The sequence below is a fragment of the Engystomops pustulosus genome, chromosome 8 (genome assembly GCF_040894005.1).
Source record: "Engystomops pustulosus chromosome 8, aEngPut4.maternal, whole genome shotgun sequence".
Lineage (NCBI taxonomy): Eukaryota > Metazoa > Chordata > Amphibia > Anura > Leptodactylidae > Engystomops > Engystomops pustulosus.
The window spans coordinates 27,273,782-27,297,800 of record NC_092418.1 but is presented as its reverse complement, the minus strand read 5'-3'; the positions used below and the strand labels follow the sequence as shown (position 1 = coordinate 27,297,800).

The following is a 24,019-nucleotide window of genomic DNA, read 5'->3' as shown; positions in this document are numbered from 1 at the left end:
CTGCGTTGGCTTGTATTCATCCTATGGAACATCCTGGTACCTCCTCTTCACTAGGAGATAAGCAAATATGTTTTCCAGGATGGGAAAAGAAAAATAATTTCTCTGTTACCTTGTAAGACATAGTGATGTGTTGTTTTCGCGAACGAGCCGGCACAAAGAGCCGCTTGTTATCTTAATCCTGCCCCTAACGCAGTGATGGCGAACCTTTTAGAGCCCGAGTGCCCAAACTTCAACCAAAAGCCACTTATTTATTGCAAAGTGCCAGCACAGCAATTTAAGCAGTAATTTATTTCTCCTGGTTCTTTGACAACTTTCAATCGTTCAGCCTCCTAAAGACACCAACGCAGTTGAAAGGAGGAGGGCAAATTCCCCTATCATTGTAGGAAGATTCTGTAGGAAGATTCTTTGAGTCCTGTCTGGTGAAGTTCATGCTGGGGTGATGGCCCGAGTGCCCACAGAGAGGGCTCCGAGTGCCGCCTCTGGCACCAGTGCCATAGGTTCGCCACCACTGCCCTAACGGCTCACCATGCCACCTTTAACCTGATACAATCGGGTGCAGTGGTGTGGAGTGACTAACCGGTCTGCGGCTCCCTATTATATATTTAATAGGGAGCCGTTCAGGAGCCAGCTCATTAAGATGAGACGAAATTCCCATCACTAGCAAGACAACCCCCTTTTAATCAAGCATGACTTTCAGGAAGCCTCATGAAACATCAAAGCAGGCCTCCTTCTTCCACTCCTCCATACTATAATTCTGATGCTTACATACCTACTGTAGGCACTCTTAGCCGTGGACATGCTTCCCACAGAGGCACCCTGCTCCTACATGCGCTACGCAGCAGGCGGCCATGTTCTGTGTCTTGAAATCCTTCTTTAACCTCTACTTTTGGCAATTAGTTTGAAGGATATTTGAAAATCCTTAAGTGTCTCAATGAAAATAAATGTATAACTATGTATCAGCATTAGTTGATAAGGGATCGGTCCTGTCAGACTAATCTCGTCAGTCTTCATGAGGACACATGTACTAGACTGGAAGGAGTCTTCGGATATTGTATATCTTGATTTGTCAAAAAAAAAAAAAAATATTTATACCAGCCACATAAAAGTCCAGGATATGGAACGAGAAAGCTTGATATTAGCAGGTGTGCAACATGGTGAGAAAATGGCTCAGAGGGTGGGAGTTACTGATACTAAAGTGCTGTCACAGGGGGACAATATTGTAGTGGTAAATGTTACTAGTGGGGTAACACAGGGGGTAATAATACAGTGGTCACTGATACTAGTGGGGTATCACATGGGGAATATTGTAGAGGTCACTGATACTAGTGGGGTATCACCTGGGGCAATATTGTAGTGGTCACTGATACTAGTGGGGTATCACATGGGGAAATGTTGTATAGGTCACTGATACTAGTGGGGTATCACCTGGGGCAATATTGTAGTGGTCACTGATACTAGTGGGGTATCACATGGGGAAATATTGTAGTGATCACTGATACTAGTGGGGTATCACCTGGGGCAATATTGTAGTGGTCACTGATACTAGTGGGGTATCACCTGGGGCAATATTGTAGTGGTCACTGATACTAGTGGGGTATCACCTGGGGCAATATTGTAGTGGTCAATGTTACTAGTGGGATATCAGGATGCAATATTCTAATGGACACCGATACTAGTGGGGTATCACAGGGGGCAATATTGTAGTGGTTAAGAATACTAGTGGGGTATCACAGGGGCAATATTGTAATGGTCAATGTGACTAGTGGGGTATCACAAAGGGCAAAATTGTAGTGGCCAATCATACTAGTGTGATAAAGGGCAATATTGTCAATGTTACTACAGTATTGATGACTGCTCTCTTACTATAATAATAGAACTCATCTCAAAGAAGTTTTTCACAGTAAAATATCAATTTACGAAGACGATTCTACACTGTGTGAAGTGGTTAATACAAAAGATAACAGTATAATGTTACCAATAGATGTAGATAAGCTCAATTCTTGAGCAGAGAAGTGGCAATGAGTTTTAAGATAAATGTAAGATTATATACATGGGAACAAAAAATACATGTCACTATTACTCACCGAAAGGGACAACATTGAGTAAAAATGACATGTAAAAGTAATTATAGACAGCAGTGATGTGAACTATAGTAACCAGCGTCAGGCAGCTGCTGCTAAAGTAAACTAGATAATAAAGTGAATCATGAACTAATGCAAAGGACGGGTAAATCAGTGATCAGAATCAGAAATTAATGCATGATATATGTCTGTGACAGAATAGACCTGCATCAGTCTTTAAAATGAGCCCCCCAGCGCCTATCATAGGGCTTACCCCCAGTGGATCTCTTCCACGTCCCCCAAGTGGCAGCATTACTAATTTGAAAACCAGGAGGTAAGAGCCTCTGATGTAGTACAATGCCCAGTGTAATGTATGCTGACCTCTGCTTAATATTTTACTACAAATGACAATACCTAGAAACCTAAGGGGGTTTTGATCCAGAAATAACAAAATCTTAATATATGCATCAAAGACTCAATCAGCCGCAATTAGCCATTCCCCACTGAGGTGCAATTATATTCCAGAATCTGCTGTGCGCCCGTCCTGCTTGAGAGCATTGTCTGGCAGAGGCATCACAGTTGACAGTTCCGGTCCTCCGGGGGGCGCTCATTATTCTGCTGAGCGGGGTTTTACGGTAGGACGACACTGCTGCATTATAATGTGTTCTCGGTGTACGAGTATTGAGTAAACAATTCAAGAAACAATAAATCGATAAATTTGGATATTTCTAGAGTGAAGGCTCAGATTTTGTGACGAGAAGTTAGAATAATGGAATCCCGAGCAGGTTACAGCGCCATTACTTCTGCATAGTGACATCCAAAGATTGTAGGGTATCGCAGTTGCAGGATACTTTTAAAGCACAGTTTTACTACCACATGTCAATAGATCTCAGGATGCAGAACAACTTTGCCTATTATTATCTTTATTACCCATATCCAGCAGTTTCTTTGCTATCCTCTTCAGTTTAGCCAAGTCCTGAAGTAGCTGCTTCCCCTGCAGTTTCTTTGCTATCCTTCTCAGTTTAGCCCAGTCCTGAAGTAGCTCCTTCCCCTGCCTGTGCTGTCAAGCCTTGTGAATCCATCCTGTAGATAAAATCTATGGACTCACAACTAGGGAGGGGCTGCTGCTCCCTGCTCACAGATGAAGGAGCAGGAGGTCATGTGGATCACCTCTGGTGAGAAATTTTTATCAAACACGTTCAGAACAAAAAAAATGTTATAACTTGGTAAAGAGAAAACCATGCTATTGTTCTGTTTGTTTTTAAAGAGGCAATCACATATGATTACATATCTTTAAAACTTCGGAGTTACACTTTAAGATATTGATGGCCAATCTGCCACCTGGACACCCAATCTGAATCTGATACTATCCAGGCAAAAATCTGAGACCCAGTGATAAGATTCAGAGGCCTAACCATTCTTTTAGATTTCTTATGTGGATACCCAATACGTAACAGGAGAAGAACCAGCGCTCCAAATCAAAACCTCTAGGAACCAGTGGTTTAAGCTCCAAAAACGTAAGGTTTTATTTCATAGAAGGTAATAAATGAGCTTAAAAGAATGGTTACAACGCGTTTCGGCTCAGTATATGAGCCTTCGTCAGGTATAAAGATACAGAGTTCAAAGACCGTTTATATGTACAAATCCCAAGACTTTGATAGGTGCACTGGGATTAGCCCGGGAAAATACATCAGATTACGTCATCAACATTTTTAAAACATTTCAGTAGGAATAATAATAAAATTACAGATTTAAAAGGGATGATTTACAATAAAAAAACAATACAGTGATAAAAAGATGTGATATTAAAAGACATACAGATTTCTTATGTAATATTTTTTAATATTCCATTGGTGTAGATGATGGAGGGCTTGTTTATTGCAGGATAGCTTGTTTTTTTTTTTCACAGACCCCATTATGGATTCACTTTGATTCTTAATGAAATACAGAAGGCTGTGAAAAAAAGTTGCACCACAGACGGTGGGGCAAATCTTTAATTTATTTAGCAAGTCAGTAGAATTACGGCAATACCCAAAATGTACAGGTTTATTTTTTGCTTAAAGGAAATCCACCACCAGAATCCATCATGATAAACCAGGGACACTTACTCATAGATCCAGACACCAGGACTGTGGTAATCTTCTTATATTTGTTATCCATGACCTCCTTTCTTCCAAGATCAACTTTTAAAATTATGCCATAGAGACAGAAAAGCCATGGGGGCATTACCAGAGCCCCTCCATGCTCTGGCTTCACAGGCTGTTACACTGTGCAGGAGCACTTAACCCACCCCACTGTGTGAGATTACAGCAGGCAGAGGAGGAAGTGCAAAGAGTGTGTGGGGTGCCGCTGTACAGTATAACAGCCTGTGAAGCCTGAGTGACCCCATTATTCTCAGCTTAGGTTGGGCAGGACAAGGCTGGAGCAGTGCATAATTAGGGTAAGAGGAGAAGCGCCGGAGCAGCCACAGGAGCGACAGAGCCTGATGATCATAGTTTTATAATTGTTTTGTCAGCAAAACTTCTCAGTTAAGGGATTAAACAAGATATGTTTCTGCAGCATTCTCAGTGTATGTTTGGTTCATAATGAATGAAAACAAATGGTAGATTCCTTTAAGCTCGGACAACTGTGCTGCACCTTTCGACAAAGGCACAGTGGGGGGATTATTGTGCCTGTTCTTGATGACAGGTTCCCTTTAATCTCCTCTGTGCCTTTAATGTTGACTCACAGATTAAAAAAAAGCCGCATCATCAAATAACAGAGACACAGAAATCTTCACGCTTGCTATATTAAAAGACCAAACGCTGATAAATGACACCCAGTGGACATATTTACAGCTGAAAATGGGTAGTTATTGGGTCCAATAGCCACACATCATATATCATTCAGAAAAAAACATAAGGCTTTTCCTGCCTTTCTGTCATTAGGGGTCATCAAAATTAATTATGGACATTATACAAAAGAGAAATCAGTCTGAATTATGGCCTTAACAAGTGCAAATGCAAAATCAATGGGAGCTTCCTCAGCTCTCCACTGTGTATGTGAGAAACACAAAACCGAGACAAAGAGAAAGAAAGAGATAACAAATATGCAAAATACCGTGAGAAAGAAGTCCCTTAAGTAAGGAAGAGGAAATGAAAGAAGGAATGAATATGGATAAAGACACAACATGCTGCCTGCAGATAGGACACTATGTACAATCTGCTCAGCTCCTCCTGCTCTATAACATGCTGCCTGCAGATAGGACACTATGTACAATATACTTAGCACCTCCAGCAGATAGGAGACTAGGTACAATCTGCTCAGTTCCTTCTGCTCTATAACATGCTGCCTGCAGATAGGACACTATGTATAATCTGCTCAGCTCCTCTTGCTCTATAATATGATGCCTGCAGATAAGTCACTATGTACAATCTGCTCAGCTACTTCTACTTTATATCATGCTGTCTGCAGATAGGACACTATGTACTATCTACTCAGCTCCTCCTGTTCTATAACATGCTGCCTGCAGATAGGACACTATGTACAATCTGCTCAGCTCCTTCTGCTCTATAAGATACTGCCTGCATATTGGACAAGATGTACAATATGCTTGGTTCCTCCTGCTCTGTAACATGCCACCTGCAGATATTACAATGTGTACTCAGTGCTCTATAACATGCTGCCTACAGATTACCAGGGCTGCAATCAGGTGGGGTTTAGTTTGACTGTGTTCAGGGGCCCCCGAGGAGGAGAAGGGTCCCAAGTCACAGAAAAGATATAAGAAGGAAGGCAGAAAAAGTAGTGAAAAGAAAGACAATGAAAATAAAAGAGGATAAAGAAAGTGATAGAGAATAAAAGAGGAGCCGCAATAAGATAAAAGGGAAGATAATAAAGAGGCAGCAAAATAATAATATGAAAGAACAAAAACTTGATAGGAAAGAGATGGAGAAGATAATTCTATAAAGGAATAAACAGCTTAAAACAAATGAGATGAAGCCAAGAAGGAAAAAAGGAGAATGTGGTGAATAGAGGACAGCGAAGACAGAGTGAGGATGAGGAGATGAGTTGGAAGATGAACAGAGATAGAGGCAATGGACCGTAGAGGAGAAGGAATGAGCTGAGAAGAGGAATGAGCAGGCGGAGGAGAAAGGAAAAAGATGTGAAACAGAGAGAAGGTCAAAGAACTGAGAGAAAAGGAGTGAAGAGGAAAATGCAAATGGAGAAAGAATGATTTAAAGGGCCAGTAACCTAAAACGCTGAAATAGAACAACTAAGAATTCACACTAAATGCTAAATGATCTCAAGTGATACAATTACCAGAATTAATTATTCACAATTATGTGGACAGAAAACTGAATGGCGCTAATTACAGGCGCAGAGAGACGCGACGACTAGAAGAGACGAAAACAAGAGTAACATGTCAGCAACAACAAGTAACCCCAACCACAGAGGACAAGCCACAGACAAGGAGAAGGAATCCGAGACATGGCTGGAACCTGGGCTGTCTGCAGGCGGCAGGGGAAGGGTTAAGCAGAGCCTTTAAAGGAAGCCCGTGCAGCAGCACTTCCACCAAACACAAATTAGAACAACCCTGGGAATCTATGAAGCACCAGTCTGTTGCCAAGGACATTAGGAATGAACTCCACCACGCGGCTCCTAAAATCCCTGTCCTCTAGGAGGAGAGGTCTTTATTCCAGACGATTGTCCCACCAAGTTTTTTTTCACTGCTAATGAATCCTACAAATAGGTGACACCTCTGCTACATACGCTATGAGGCAGCGAGCGGCGGAGAGGGAGACGGCTCTGCATATGTGGTCCCTGATGTCTCATCATATGTGGTCTCTGATGTCTCGTGAGGATCTTCTGGATGCCTGACGAGGAGAACATGACAAGCTAGAAAGGTAATCCATCTACTGGTACCTACTATATCTGCTGAATGGTCTATGTAGGGATCTGGGGAAGGTCTCAGAACAGGTGACCAGATATTGAACCTTCTTGCATCGGGAAAGCCTGTAGAGCAATTGACCCTACGACCCTATGTATTCGGAAAGCTGTAGGATCCAATGTATAGGAGATGCCAAATATGGATGATAAACTTCATCTTTTGTTTTACTTTGCCTTCAAGATTGTGTTATGTTGTATATGCTGTACGCTGCCTGGATTATACATGTGGGACGAGGCAGGAGAGGGTAAGCCACCAACCACACATGTCAATCCAATAATGTGGAGAAAATGATAGTCCGAGGTCGATGACTTCCAATTCCCTTGGGACGGTATTTGTGACCTATATTATCCGGGGATTATCTGTCAGAAGGTACAAAACACGTACAATAGTGACAGACAAAGCGGACAGACACATCCTCACAATGACTTGGGATGGACGGATGCTAAAATTATAATCATGGGTCATCTAGAGTCTATGTATTAACTCCTAGATTCATGGCTGATCCCCAGTTGAAAGATGATATTAATATGAAATAAAGCATAAGAATTCCGGAATTTTGGACAATTTTGGCAATCATTTTTGAACAGGGACATTTACATAGAAATCTATTGACAATAGTCCAGAAAGGTGAAGGCTATTTTTTTTTTTTTTATCAATGATCCAATAGTCCTGGACAGATAGAAATCTATTGTAATTATCCTTATGTGAGGGACTAATAGAAAGTATGTCAGTCCTGATCCATTATAATTACGAGAGTTCAATTCCTATTTATGTCAAGGTTGTGGTTAATAGATCCAGAATCGTTTTAATAATCACTGATGAATGATCTAACAGTATTGTTGGAAGGATCGGTCTAATGGTCACCAGGGTTCATGAGAAGAGGTACTACATGTACCAGGATGACACGCATGGACATGTAAATTTCTGCTGTGCCACTGACTGCTATAGGTTGAGTTACTGAAGCACGTTCCCCGTCTACAGCAGGAAACTTAATTTAATTTCATGTAATATATTCGTGATAGTAATGTCTGGTAATAACAGGTATGGAGGACAGACTCAAACCCCAAATTTGCACTACTATGCCACGTGTGTAAAGGTCTTTACCATTTGCACCAGCTCCAAATTTGGCTTTTCCATCAATACTAATGCAGTTTGTCAAATTTGACAACTTGTGGTAATGTAACATAATGGATTTTCCTCCATAGCAGATTTTGGGAAAGCTGGGTGACAATCAAGAAGTCCATGCAGTTCCTGCAACAGTTTCATCCAACTATCCAATACTCTTTGTTGCCAGTTCTGGCGTGTAACATCCGACAGCTTTAATACAGTATAGGGGCTTCTGAACTTATATATCCCCCCCCCCCCCCCCCGTCTCTGAGCCATTACTCATTTCAGGTAATTATGACTCTACTCAGCTCATTGTCACATGACTCATTTTTTAAATAGGCAAAATTGTACATTTCATACACTACCTGAGGGGGCTAATCATTTAAAGGGGTCACGTTTGATGACAGGTTCCCTTTAAAGCTACATTTTTACACAATGCTGTACATTTCAACCTCATCATTGTGGATCGCTCCTCTCTCAAGAGGAGTGGAGAAATCCCCTGAGAATTTGCAGCCACATTTGTCCCATAATCCAAAATGAATCTAAATCTGCATTATAGGCCCCAGGAGAGATGTTATACGGGCATCAGACAAATGGACCCTCACACTGTGCACTAAACTCACCAGAGCTATATCTGGAGACTTGAGTATGCGCCTCATTTAATAAGTGAGATGTAAAGCGTTTCTGTATTTCCTCCTATGCAATCATACTAAAAATACATATGGGATATCGGTGTAACAGGAGGGGGGCGCCACACTCGGCTGCATCTAGATATAAGTGTGATTTTCATCATGGTTGATGAAGAAAGTAAAGGAAAAAACCTCCCCTACACCTATATAAAACATTCCATAAAGTCAAGTGAATTAGACATTTGACAGATTGATAAAATAATGTAGAATATATACATTTCTAATAATTACCTGGAGGTTATCAAAAGATCTATTATAAACCCAAATTTAAACTAAAAGGGGATTACCTACAGCAAAAAATGATCTCCTACCCTATAATGTTCTAAAATTAAAGGGATTGTCCAGATCTTCAGGGTAGGGGATAACTTTGTAAACGGTGAGGGGCCAATACAAAGGACCCCACTGTTCACACTATTCAGTTCTATGGGAGCAAGTGGACAAATCTTGGCTATTTACAGAAGAATTGAAATATTACCATAGAAGTGAAATATCCCACCCATTAGTGCTGGGGTCCCAGCTGTCGTACCCACAGGAATTGGGATGTTATCCTCAATGCTGTGGTTAGGACAACCGTAGTTAGGACTAGCTCTTTAAAGGAAACCTACCATTTGATTTTATGCATTATGAAGCAAACATACCTTGAGAATGCTGTAGCTACACTGATGCAGAAACATATCCTGTTTAATCCCTGAGTTGAGTGGTTTTACTGATAAAACAGATATAACATTATGATAATGAAGCTCTGTCTCTTCTATGGCTGCTTCAGCGCTTGGTTCAGTGCTTCTCCTAGCACGTGAGTTTTTCTCTGCAGGAGAGGATGATGCAAGCACTCTTCTCCTTGCCAGACAGAATAATCAATTGCTGCACCCTCACCCAGCTGCTGTGTATGAGTGATCCAGCTCAGATTGATTAGTCATGCTTGACTAACCTCCATTTGTAATTACAAGCTCAGTGTCTAATGTGTTGATCTAGGCAGCCAGCCTGCCCCAGCTCTCCCACGGTCCTGAATGTTATAATTGTTTTTTCAGCAAAACGACTCAGCTCAGGGATTAACCAAGTTATGATCCTGCATCAGTGTAGCTACAGCATTCTCAAGGTATGTTTGCTTCATAATGTATCAAATCAAAATAGTAGGTTTCCTCTAAGTGAGCCATCAGGGTGTATACATGACCAAAGTATATTTAAAGGGTTTGTCCAGAGGTTGAAAAAAAGGCTGTCTTCTTCTACAAGCAAAGCGCCACACCTAACCATGGTTTGTACAGCTACTGCAACTCATTTCTGTTCATCACTATGCAGCTGAGTTGCAAAACCATCACAAACCATGGGCAGGTGTGGTGCTGTTTTTGGTAGATAGCAGCCATGTTTTCCAGAAACTTTGCAATATACAGAGTGTGTACATGAGGAATAACACTGTTTCTGATCATTATGTGACTTGTAGCCTTCACGTTGTCTGCAGTCTGTATCTTGTGTGTGGGTAGGTGGAGACCTAGCTGCTGTGGCTACCTGCTCCCCCCACCCCTCTCCATAGAGCTTCTGTATTCTGCGTCCCCTATAATAAGATAAAAGTGGAGAAGGAAGCACTTTCTTCTGATAAATTTATTTACAAAGTTTCTTGTAGTCACTTGTCCTATGGATTTATGTGAAGTTGTTGGGTGGGGGCACCAAGAAATCATATATCCTATCCAAGGAAAAGCAAGTTGAGGAATAATCCCTATTACTTGCACGTGTGTACCTGGCCCAGCTGCATATACATATCTGCCCTGAGATATAGCATGCAGCACCTTCTCCTCTGCGTATTATCATTCTGGATACATTCAGAGCAGGGATAGCGCAGCCTGCTATCTACCAGATAGATCTGATACTAGGAGAGGAATGTCTTTCTGCTTAATGTATGGATTTTGGCTTTTTCAATAATAGTCACGTATATCGCCAATTCTTTCCATTTTGGCAGCACATTATTCATATCTAGGCACGTACAGCTATTTACTATGTAAGTAGACAGGTAGGAAACGAGGAACGAGACAGGATTATATGAAAGGTACAATACATATATAGTGCTGTCATGCTATGACCCCAATAGTATAATACCACACTGTGTATAGTCTCCAGGATGAGCTGTATTGTTAGTGGGAACCAGATGCTATGATATCTTCATACACTGCACATGGCAATATTTCTCCCACTCGAAGATGAGCTGCGTTGCCGGATTGGCAGGTGAACAGACAATCCAATTTTTCCCAATCTTAGGCCGATTTCACACAACCGTATGGGGGACGGGTTTACAGGCGTCACCCCTTCTCCTCTCCATTGCGCCGGATGTATGCCCGCCCGGCGGGCATACGTTCGTGTAAATTCAGCCTTAGGCATGGCGTGATTACTAGGCAGTGAGCTTCCATGATAACCCTTAGGCACCTGATTATGTTGTGGTAGTGGGGGCCACTTACACCTTGACCATTGTAGGCAACAGTCACATGACCCTGCTCTTCCCCATTCCAGCACCGGTGTCAGCCCATAATGTCTATGTTTTTAGGGGTCACATCCAACTGGGACTGTACACAACCAGATGGGGGGACAAACCATGGGAATAGGGCGCCGGAGAAATGCAGGTTTTTTGGGGTTTCTACCCCAAGGGGTTTTAATGTGACCTGGAAAACCTCCTGAAAAAGTCCATATGGCCCAGTCACAGATGGACCATACTTGTTGCTTCATACTTTTGGCTTATATTTCTTGTTCTTTGCACATTTAATTGGGGTCCAGAGTTTTAATGCATCATGCGCTGTCATAAACCTCATGAGAAGTTTGCTTCTGCTCCATGTCCGATTTAGAAATGTCTGCAATGTTCTGTGTGATATCTTTAGCCACATCTATGTCATTTTTCACGTGAATAGCACAATGCACAGGAGGGAGGCCAGCTAAGGCTACACGCAACACTCAAGGGCCGATTTCCTGGATTTTTTAGCTTTGGACAGAACCTTAAGTGTTCTCTTCCAGCATTGTATACATGGACATCTATCCGCAGGCATTAAGACAACTGTCTGGATGATTCCCATGTTTATTTTTAAATTCCCTAAACCAAAAAAGAAAAGAACAATACCAAACCCCTCCCTTCCTTATAAAGTGCACCCAATTTACCATGTGCCAGGTTATTGTTCAACTTGACAAAAGTAAAGATAAGACTTTATGACCATGACTATAGTACAGCGCCTGATGATAGAAAATTGTCCCCCTGAACCCCCAAATATATATATATATATATATGCAACCTAGGTTTGACTGAGGATGCATGTATTATGAATGGGGGGTGGGTAGAAATCTAGAGAATCTAAAGACTCCTCTCATGGGGGTTTCATGTCTCTTTTGAACCAAGGGTTTCGGCATATCAGATGGTTGACAAGTCCCATCAAAATCCATCCGTTGGTCCAGCTCTATGGCCACCTCCATACTGTACTGTCACCTTTCACATCTCTTTCTACAGATGAGAAAATCGTACTTTGAGCCTTCAGGAACTACCTTCATTTAGGGATACAGGCAGCCCCAGGGTTATGTACAGGAGAGGTTCTGTAGGTTTGTTCTTAAGTTGAATTTGTAAGTAAGTCGGAACTGTATATTTTATAACTGTAACCCCAGCCAAATTTTTTTATGGTCTCTGTGACAATTGAGGTCCATTTGTAACTAGGGGTCGTCTGTAAGTCAGGTGTTCTTAAGTAGGGGACCTCCTGTAGAGTTGTACAGAACTGAAATGATCTACTTTCCATAACTTTTAATGGAACAACATTTATACCTCCTGACTCCCTGATTCATATAGAGGCAGTCCCCAGGTTACGTACAAGATGGGTTCTGGAGGTTTGTTCTTAAGTTGAATTTTTATGTAAGTCGAAACTGTATATTTTATAATTGTAGATCCAGACAAAAAATTTTTTTTGCCCCGGTGACAATTGGAGTTTAACATTTATTTGCTGTATTGGGACCAAGGATCATCAATAAAGCTTCATTACAGACACCTTACAGCTGATCATTGCAGTCTAGAGTCGGGTGTCCTTAAGTAGGGGACCGCCTGTATTCAGTTTGTGCATGCGTTCAGATTTAATTGGCTACTCCCTGACACCTCTGGTGGTATTAAATCCTTATGCTAATGACAATATAAGATAATGGGTTGGCTATACCAAAACTGGTGGGTTCGGTTAACTTTGATTTCATCTATATGTGCCTTAAAATTGGAAATAAATGTTCAATTATTTTAATACTTTTTAATTGAGAATAATTGTGTATAATTGTGTCATTAGCGGGTGAAAACTATGCACAAATACTGAACGCACATCTTCAAAGGACGATCAAACATTTAGCTGTGTACACACAGCCCCTTTCAGGTAGATGCATATACATAGAGAAACACTTACCTGCACAATGGAGCACCTGGCATCCCACATTCACTCAGGAGACCATGATAAAAACACAGGATAAACAAGACGGTGTGAAGAGAGGTGTCATTGCCTCAATGTGCTGAAAACCCACCTGTCAGGAGGTCAGCCATTGCTGAAGTAGTATATTTTGGGCCCAACAAGGAATGATACATTCTTTATAGCACATGGACATAGTGCCATTCCCAAATAGGTGATGGTAAAAGGGGCACAGATCAGGATTAGATCTGTTTTTATAATGTAGTAGCATTTAAAGGGGGTCCCCCTGCTCGCAAACCACTTAGGCTACATTCACACTGCCGTTGCCCGCCCGTACCGTACCGTAGCGGGCAACGGCAGTGGACGGGGAGAGGAGGAGGAGGTGAGTGCAGCTCACCCCCGCCCCTCTCCATAGAGATACATGGCGCACGGCGCCATATTACGGGAAAAGATAGGACAGGTACTATCTTTTTCCCGGGTATGGAGCGGTACGGTGCCGCACGTAGGGCGCCGTGTGCCCATTGCCGTCTATGGAGGACGTATGTCAGCCGTATATACGTCGGCCGTATATACGTCCTCAATACGGTAGTGTGAATGTAGCCTTACAAGTAAAACCAACGATATGTATCCCCGGTTTTTAAGCTTAAAAGACAAACCTTTCCAATTTCTCCAATTGTCATTTTAGAGAAAATTCAGGAAAATTCTGGAGTAAATTGACTTTTCAGTATAGTAGGGGGGGGGGCTGTGACTACAGTTGCACAAAAAGTCAAGGCCACTCTTATATATGGTACCTTTCTCTACCTTAGTACCTTACTTGTTGGGTGATGTGGGAGCTGGACAACACCCTTTAAAGGGAACCTATCAGCAGCAATTGACCTAATAAACCACTGCCAGTATGTTGCCAGGCAGCTCAACACCTTCCAGATCATGTTTCTCCCATGGTCCAGTGTGGTGGCATCATCCAGAAAATCAACTTTGAAATGAGATGTTAATTGGTTGTATAAAGTCAAGGAGGCGGAGATTTTAACAATGAAGTCAAGCTCCCTTTTCCTTAGAAAGCCCCCTCACTGTTATTGATGGACCTGCATCCAGAGACATCACTAACTAGATCTCCTGAAGTCCGATGCATGATGTCAATCACAGAGGAAGTGGCGTTAGGAGCTCCCAACCTTAAACTCTCCTTTTCCTTGACTGTATACAACCAATTTACATCTCACTTCAAAGTTGATTTTCTGGATGATGCCACCACACTGGGTCATGGAAGAAACAAAATCTAGAAGGTGTTACGCTGTTCGAAAACATACTGGTAGTGGTTTATTAGGCCAATTGCTGATGACAGGTTCCCTTCAAACACCTATATCTTTTGCAGATCTATATAACCAAAAATGTTGAACTCTATGCTACACTACACTCAGTAGTGATAAACCATAGGCGATTAGGAAATCGTGACCGTAAAATGGAAGAAAAAAATGTGATCATGTTACAACCATCTGAGATCAGCCTTAAACCAGTAACCCACAACCGAGTTTGACTTGAGAAACTTGTTAAATGCGATCGCAGGATTTGGCGGGATGACCCTTTAATTGCTGAACCAACGACCATGTTGAATTCACTGCAGTGATTTGAGGTTCGGTCCAGGCAATCCACAAGCATAGAGCAAGTTTCTTAGACCAAACTGGCTCAAGGGCAATGGAGTTTAGACTTTGGGTGGCCATACCATCAAATGTTGACACTTGAAGGAAAAGGGCTAAAAAAAGTTTAACAAGCAGTCACGAAAATTATCTGAGGTACGAGACCTCTTCCATTGTGAAATGTCCTACAAAAAAACAACCAAAATCGTAAATGTTGTCAGTAATGGCCTACATTAGCAAGACCACTGACCAGTGTGTAAGGGTCTGCATATAGGAGTGTCAGGGGTACCAGGAATACCCTAATGCCACTAGATGATAGCAACGGTTTTTCCAACGTTTACCTGTAAAATACCATCAAGCAATAAGTAAATTCCATGTGACTTGAATGTATCCCAATAGAATATGCTACTCCCGGTTATGCTTGACAAATCTCATGACAGAAGACCACTGGAAGCCAGTCTAAACAAACCACCAAGACGTCCCGGGGGAAATTAGAGGTTAGAGATTAAACAATAAGTTTTGTTGCGTTGGGATTTAAGAAGAAAATAGGACAAACAGGGTGAAGTGCGTCCCAGTCCAATGTAAATAAACTGAGGATGACGGCAAATAGGCCACTTCAACGCAGCCAATTGATTTGGAATCTAGAAGAACCAGAGGTCTCGTTCTCAGGGCACATTGGCTGCAGCTGAAGCTTTATTGAACTGTATCTCACAGACAATCTGAGAATTAAGAGGAAAAAAGTATTTTATAAAATATATATACACTAGTGTTGAACCACAGAGGAATTGTTTTTAAATGTCATTGCGAAATCCACCTAATTTTGGACAGAGAATATTTTCCACAAAAATTGTTAAGAACACCAAACAAGGCCTGAGTGTTCAACTCATTTCCAGTTATACAGGCAGTCCCGGGGTTACGTACAGGATAGGTTCCTTGGGTTTGTACTTAAGTTGAATTTGTATGCAAGTCGGAACTATATATTTTCTAATTGTACCTCAAGACAAAAAATTTTTTTGTCCCAGTGACAATTGGATTTTCTACATTTTTGCTGTAATGGGATCAAGGATTACCAATAAAGCTTCATTACAGACACCTTACAGCTGATCATTGCAGCCTGGGACCAAAGTAAAGCATCCATAGAGCTTCACAAGAGGTCACAGTGGGCAGAGGGGTCCGTCTGTAAGTCAGGTGTCCTTAAGTAGGGGGCTGCCTGTATCTGTATCTCTCTGTAATCTGTGCATGTGAATTTGAAGTCTTCTTTGAGCTGGGAGGCAGAGCCAAAATATCTCAAAAAGCTGATACTTTGCTCTGATAAGATATTTTACAAAGTTTCTTATGTTTATTTGAACTGTTGAATTATTCAAAGACTGAGTAGGAAAATTCCCCCCCCCCCCAATCATTGCATCATTTCTGTGGTAAAAACTAAAACAAAACATGGCAACCAATGTCATATATGTGTTCAAAAGTTGATCTGGCATGATGGATCCCATTATTGTCAGCACAATGAATGACTTTGGAGAGCATTACCATCTTGAAAGGTTTTGTTAAACAGTTTCTTAGTTGCCTCCCAGAGACTAGTGTTTCTGACTATTATTGGCATTTCTGATTTTGTATTGTGTAGCCATCCTAATGTGACTAATGTATGGGATTACTCTCTGTGAGTTTGTTTTGAGTCACTTTCTTGGTCTTGACTTAGTTTGCTGACAACTGTTTTGCCTCCACTTTTTTCCTTTCTTCCTTTTTTTGAAATGTAGTTAGCATCATCCAGTTGGGAAGCGTCATTTAGGGCAGTTATCAAGTAGGCAAAGACAGCTGGGGGTGGGGGTGAGTATCAGGGCCCAACAACCATTACTACTCACTTGACAGTCAGTCGGTTGTTAAAAAGTTGTTAAAATTTCCATTGCTTCAATCTAGCCCAGAGTAAATAACATATCAGTCTTTCATCTCAATGATCACTTTATCTTAAGGCACTACCACCTATCCCGGACCTAGGTCTAGTTGTATTTAATACCTCCACAACCTCTATCGAAAAGATAAAGTATCGTCAAGTAACTAATGATTCTGTTTTTCAGATTCTGAATAACCTGAAGACTGAAGAATCCAACAAACTTGGTTCATTTTCTCTCAAGTCAACGTAAGACAGCAGTTTTGTGGAAATGATCTTGGTAAAGGAACATAAAGGATGCTTTCTGGCTTATTTTTATATGACATTTTTATTTGTGTATCAAGCTTCCAATGTGATAAAGGAAGGAAGCTCTCGAGAAATGATCTCTCGTAATTGACTCCTTCACGGAGGTCACAGCTAAGCCATTATTGCTGACCACAGTATGGATCTTAACCTGTCAAATTTTGTTTTATTGCACATATTTCCCTTTAATTAAAGTCTCAGTATGGATGTATACAGCACAGCAAAGCCATCCATCACTTGCAATTTCTCATTACTAGACCTCAATGAATCATACTATTGCAATGAAAACTTGACCAACAGTGGCCTTCTGGGCACCAACAGGCATTATTTCATTGGGCTCCTCTTATCCTGCCTCTACACAGTTTTGCTTTTTCCTATCGGATTCATCGGAAACATCATGATTTTGGTCGTAAACATCCGTTTTCGAGAAAAGATGACCATCCCGGATTTGTACTTCATCAACTTAGCGGCTGCAGATCTTATCCTGGTGGCAGACTCTCTAATCGAGGTTTTCAACCTCAACGAGAAATATTATGATATTACCATACTTTGCACCTTCATGTCCCTGTTTCTCCAGATCAATATGTACAGCAGCATTTTCTTTCTTACATGGATGAGCTTTGACAGATACATTGCACTGACGAAAGTGATGAAATCCAATATTTTCCGGACTAAAGAGCATGCACGCTTGAGTTGTGGATTGATCTGGATGGCCTCTATATCGGCCACGTTGCTGCCGTTCACCGCGGTACAAGTCCAGCATACGGAAGACGGCCATTTCTGCTTTGCAGATGTGAAAGAAATCCAATGGTTGGAAATCACACTTGGGTTCATCATTCCTTTCGCAATTATTGGCCTCTGCTATTCCTTGATTATCCGCGTTCTCATCAGGGCACATAAGCACCGAAACCTAAGACCAAGAAGGCAAAAAGCTCTGAGAATGATTGTGGTGGTAGTCTTGGTCTTTTTTATCTGTTGGCTACCAGAAAATGTATTTATTAGCATCGGACTACTGCAAAGCTCTGATGGCCAGCAGGACAATGAGTCTTTTAGGCACAGCCATCCTCTTACAGGACACATTGTCAACCTGGCAGCATTCTCCAATAGCTGCCTTAACCCTCTGATTTACAGTTTTCTGGGTGAAACTTTTCGAGACAAGCTTCGATTGTACATCAAGGACAAGAGGAACATGTCTGCCTTAAATAGGTTCTGCCAAGCATCACTCAAGTCAGTCATTCCGGACAGCTCGGAACATTCCGAAGTCAAATATAACAGCGGAGTGTAAATAATCTCAACTATATAATGGTTTAAGGATCTGTTCACATCTATGTTCTGGTTGCCATTTATAACAGAATTCAAGACACAGCTAGCAACTCTGTCATCAATGGACTGCAAGGGTGCCCAATAGACTACATAGTACACATAACTCTAATTTTTCCCATCTAATACTCCGGAAAATGTGATTTATAGCGCGCATCACCTTAACAAACTTTGAATAAATCAGTAGTCCAGTGTGTGTTCAAAAGGAAAAATAATGTTTTTAAGAATTCTTCATTTTCCAGTTCCTCTCTGTTATCTGTACTTGCAGTCTTCTCTGAGCTGGGAGGAGACGTAGCTGCGGTGACTCATTACTCCCAGAGCGCCCATGTAATCTGACACCTAACTGAGCCTCTGTCCGACTTGCTAGACATAATTCAGCAAAAATTTTACAGAGAAACTTATTTTAGGAGGGAAATTTAGACAAGTAAGTGGAGAAGGAAGCACTTTGTCCGATACAACGTATTAAAAAATTCCTTGCATTCACTTGTACTATTGATTTGCGCAAGGTTTGTTGGAAAGTTACAGACCATACAGCTATGATACAATCTTTGTAGACATTCTACAGTTGAGTTCTGGTTTATGTTACAGAGATGGAATGACATTAGATGTACGGAAACTGTTAAAATGGTTTATCAGGTTAATGTACATTTATGGATATAATGTATCACCATATAATTCCAACGTCTGACATATCCGTGAAGAGTAAAAGAACTGATTATATGTCACCTGCTTCTTTTACGTGTTACAGAGAGCAATTTGTAAAGCAACTTTTGCAGTGAGCAGGCAGCTCCGGGGAAGAAGACTACTGTATGCCCCCAGTATCCGCTACAGACCTGCTTTTATGTCCCGTTCTTCTAGAAATCGAGCTCGGCGCAATCACGTAGTCTGCACATGAGCACTAGATCCCCAAAAGTAGGCTCGTCGCTGGCAGCTACAGCATGGCCGAAACTTGGAGAGGCGGGTCTGTAGTGGCTTTTGGAGACGTGGAGTTGACTTTGCCCCTCAAGTTGTCCAAGGCTACTCCACGCCCCCAGTAGCCTCTAAAATTAATTAGCATATTTAAGGATTAAACTTTATTTCTGCAGCATCTGCACCCAAGAATTAGTGAAAAATGAGATGCAGCTGCTGCAGGGAGGAGGAATCTCATGGGAAATTGTTCCAAACATAGATTCCCCATGGTAGGTTTCCTTTAAGAAAGGAGGAGGCCATGGATAACAAATATTAGATGTTCACTCCAGTCACGGCGCCTGGATTAATGAAGTAGTGTCCCTGGTTTATCAGGTTTCAATTAGACGGCAGATTTCCAGTAAAGGAGCTTTCTAGGAATTCTAGAAGTATTTTGATGCAATTTCTGGTCTTTGACTATAGCATCCCTGGCGGAAGTGTCTTGGGGACCCGATCTGCCATTGCCTGGACTCCTCAGTCTAGGAACATATGAGAAAGTGATTTCCTGAGGTCGGAGGGGGAAGTCCCCTTAAATTTTATGCAGAATGCACTTTTTCATTTGTGTATAGTGGCTATAGTATTACTTGCCAAAATCAGTTCTAAATTTCAGTGAATGCCGCTCTGGAGCACAGTAAAGGCTTACAATGACAAACTTACTCAACTTCTAAGGTAGGTAAAATGCACGTGTCTGACGGAGTTGTCCCAAGTTTATATATTACCACCACCCCACCCCCCACCCCTTCCGGAGGACAGGAAATAACATTGTAATTAATATGAGTCTAATTGATGGGGCCACCACCAATGACAAGGTGGGAGTCCTATTCCCCTTGCACAGACCTTCTTTTTGTTTCTTTTTTCTTTTTTGTCTTTGATACTCAAGAGTCTATGAGCACGAATTTTAGGATCCATTGTATTAAAATATTGCCTGTTGAGTAGCCCTATTACTATCTATATGTTTAAAACTTTCCAGACATTATTTATGGAAACGCTGAGCCAAAGCTATTTCTATCTTTCTATTCATAGGGGAGTAAAAGACCCCCAAACTCTTGTGAATGGTGGAGGTCCTAGCAATCAGAATGTTGTCAAATATGTGGATACACGATTTTTTATCCTACGTGTGTGTGTTGGGGTCAGGGAATGGCAATAAATTGTACCTTTGTTCTCAGCAAATCGAGAAGAATGTACACCATCCCAAAAGTTAAACAACATATGGGAAATAAGGTTTCAATGGCCAAAAACTGAGCATGCTAGGAAACAAAAACATTGCAAACACCAACGATAGTCTGCGAGATGCTTATAAAAGGTTTCATTAGTATCTTGCTGGCAGATCCCTTATAGCTTGGCAGGACCATGATCACACCCACTAATGTGCACAAATAACACATGGCCTATTGAACTCATTCTCTTAATAAGATAAAGCCAGTGATGTAATTAAAAAGTAAAAACAGGAAACTTTTTACAAAGGGCAGAAAGATGCCATTAAAATCTACGTAAGAAAAAAGAAATCACCAACATTCAAAGTAGTTGGAGATGTGTATGAGAAAAGACATTACATATGATCTCTATTAGCCAGGAAACACAAGTGAGGGAACCCATCAAGTCCAATGTGCAGCCAATCACAAGCCTCAATGTTGACCTCTACATACAGAGTACGTCACTGCTGAGGCCACTGTGATTGTCTCCAAAAGTGATCTCCCTCATTACAGAATTGGGAGGATCATGTTAAGAAAGAGGTTAAGTATGAGGATTTTAGTATCAAAAAAAGCCCCTTTAAATTTAAGGTAGTAATTGCCTTTAAAAACTACTGCTTGGCTCATTTGGTGATATGAGGGGTGAGCGCTAATCTGATGGTATGAGTATATGGGCAAGCATTCCTAGTAAAATCAGCTTCCAATTAACTACTCTCAAAAGTATTATCTAACCATTTTGAAAAACACCTTTGGGGCTCGGTAGTGAAGGCATTCAAAACAAAAGAATTGTGCTAACCCTTCTCTGGCTCCTAGTTCCTGCATTACAACAGTACTTTCAGTCTTCGGCAACTGTGCTTTCATGGGACCCACTTTGGCCAATCTGCAGCCTCCTCGGACAAAGGAACAACACTTGTCATTACAAGTGTTGCTTGTGATTGGCAGTATCGTCCCATGATCCAAGGAGACCACACTTTGGCCAATGCAGGGCCTGTAAACTCTGACACTTTCGCTGAGCAAAGTTCAAGAAGAAAAAAAGTACAACTCCAACACAGGAATCAAGAACCATGATCATAAAGCAAAATTAAACGACATTCGCCTATTGTCCTCTTAATGTCACCCCCACGCTGGTCTTCTATAATCTTGACTTTCCGGAATCGCATGAAAAAAAAGTTATAAAAAAACAGCTAGAAAGCAAAAGGATGCAATATCCGGTGCTCCGGACTGCTAATTATTCACGCCTCTCACGTGACGTCACCCTATGCTGGGAGAGGGAGGTGATGTTAAGCGAGAGGTGTGAATTCACGCCTCTTGTGTGATAGATAACCCCTTCTCCCATGTTGGAGAGGGAGCTGACATCACACAGGAGGCATGAATAATTTGCAGCCCGGAGCACTGGATATCACCTCTGATATCGCTCTGTAGCTACTTTTTATAAGTCTTTTTTTCCAGTGTGTCATGATTAAAAAAGACAAGCACCGGAAGTCGAGATGAAGAGGACAATAGTTGAATTTAAATTTCCTTTGCGTTGGTGGAAGATTTCCTTTAACACCTTTAAACCAATACATTATAATGAACATGTACATCTTCATAAAATGATTACGTAGCAACAAATAAAATACAAGTATTGATATTAAAAAAAAAAAACTGTTATGCAAGTGTGTGCTGTAGACTACAAGGGTATGTATGCCACAATATAGAAAGTGGCTGTCCAGTCACATGTTCATCCTACTCCTTCCTGTCTGGCAATGGTACAGCACTCCCAGTGCCAAAATGGGACAGTCCGGGTGTTGGCCACTCTGTAGGGGGAAGATTAAAGAGCAGATGAATGCATTCCAGTGACATAATATAGCATTCCAAAAACATCCTACCCGACCACTCCAATATCCGGAAAATGTAACATGTAAATAAGATGGTATAAGCCTCTGGGAGAATGAGAATGGAAAAGGAAGAGCACTTTCCGGCTACATTGGGAAAATAGCACAGTAAATAAACTGGTCTCATCACATTGTCACTGGTGGAGGAATATGCAAATAAGTTTTTTCAGGAAGGAAAAAGTTAAAAAAAAAAACCCTAGTGCTACCTTAAATAAAAGTTCAACTTCCAAGAAGCTCTCGGACATGACTTGTGAAGATAAACCAGTAAGTATCTTCCGGAAGGGACGAAAAAGACACCCAACTGCAGAGTGAGGGGTAGACGTAACGATAATTCGCTTCAAGATAATTTGTTTTTATACATTCTTTGAACCTGGAGCTGACAAGAGGAACAGTGATTTCACGGGGGACATCTGACTCTAAGGATGGTCTCAATCCGCAGATCTTGAAACAATCTTTTTTTTAGTTAAATGTTATATGACCCTTAACTTTCTTCAATCATTCAAATCAGTTTTACGCATCTGAAAGATTATCTAAAAGGTTTCATTGAGTCCCAAAAATTTATATACCAGGGCTGTAAATTCAGGTGGAGTTGAAGAGCGGAAAAAGCTACCAAGCACAACTCAATACATAATTATTATATATAATGCTCTAACAATCCGAGGGCCCCTATTTATAAAAATCCAATTGGCCATCTAAGAAGGATCTGGTGGTGGAGTCCAGGTTGGCTTACCTACTGAAGAGGTCATCAGCCAGGGTGGTGCTTCTCAAAAAGACTAAATCCAAGGAGTACCTGTATAGTCTAGGCCAGAGTTTCTCAACCCATATCTTTAAACATTATTAATAGGTAATAATACCTTGGAATAGTACTTATCCTTAATACAACACTAACGAAAACCTGGGTTGCGAGACCTCAGGTGTAGAGTGTATTTCTAAGTCAGAAAACAAATCTCTGACCCAACCTCACAGTATTGAAACTTTTGATGCTGTTTACCTTATTGTGAGTTTAATGTTCCATATTCAAATGATGTCCTGAGTACAGAACGTTATTTCCATTCATGAGCGTTTCTGCCCATGATAAACAACACTAGTACTTCTTAAAATCTCAGGTGGACTCTCTGGTGGGAAAACCTTCTCAGGGGTCCTCTGAATTAAGAACATAATTGACTGAATGTTACATGTAAAAAAAAATTAAGAAATCTTTTAGCTCCTTTAGTCCTTTAGCAAGGACTTCGTCCACTGGTGAATCCAAGACTAACAAAAACTAAGGAAGACCTGGTCTACAAAAAGTCCCGCAATGTTTAAAAATGGCGCCCAGTGTAAGTAAACTCGCCCAGCAGAATTTCAGAAATCCAAAAATGTTAAAACCATACAGAGCTTTTTCTTCCCCAGAGACTGATTTCATAAGAGATTGCTTAAGGCTTTCTGACCAGTGATGTAATTAACACGTTGGGAATCTGCAAGTTAGAAACTAGACTCACATTTTTGCCGAAAGGGAATGAGGTGGATAACACATTAAGACTTAGTGGTACATCGAAGTGTGAAAACTGTTATATAATAAGAAATGGCAGTCGAGGAAATGTGCCAACTGTGAACCAATGATCTGAAAGTGTAGTATAGACTAGCAAATACAAAATAATCTTACTCTGTAAACCTATCCATCTTTAGCTATCAGGGTCAATGGACTCCGACAA

General features: G+C 41.2%; 2 protein-coding genes across 7 annotated transcripts in view; one reads left to right on the top strand and one right to left on the bottom strand.

Annotated features, from left to right (window-relative positions):
- The window catches only part of CHLSN (cholesin), a 147,263-nt gene that overhangs the window by 99,407 nt on the left and 23,837 nt on the right, over positions 1-24,019 (bottom strand). The gene's annotated exons all lie outside the window — the stretch shown is intronic.
- Positions 6,170-19,145, top strand: GPER1 (G protein-coupled estrogen receptor 1). 2 transcript variants are annotated; one of them, XM_072120422.1, is made up of 2 exons: positions 6,170-6,943; positions 16,884-19,145. In XM_072120422.1, the coding sequence occupies exon 2, from the start codon at positions 17,202-17,204 to the stop codon at positions 18,282-18,284; it is 1,083 nt and encodes a 360-aa protein (XP_071976523.1). In that variant the 5' UTR covers positions 6,170-6,943; positions 16,884-17,201; the 3' UTR covers positions 18,285-19,145. The 2 variants fall into 2 exon arrangements, with proteins under 2 accessions (XP_071976523.1, XP_071976524.1); XM_072120423.1 differs by lacking the exon at positions 6,170-6,943 and adding an exon at positions 9,810-9,879.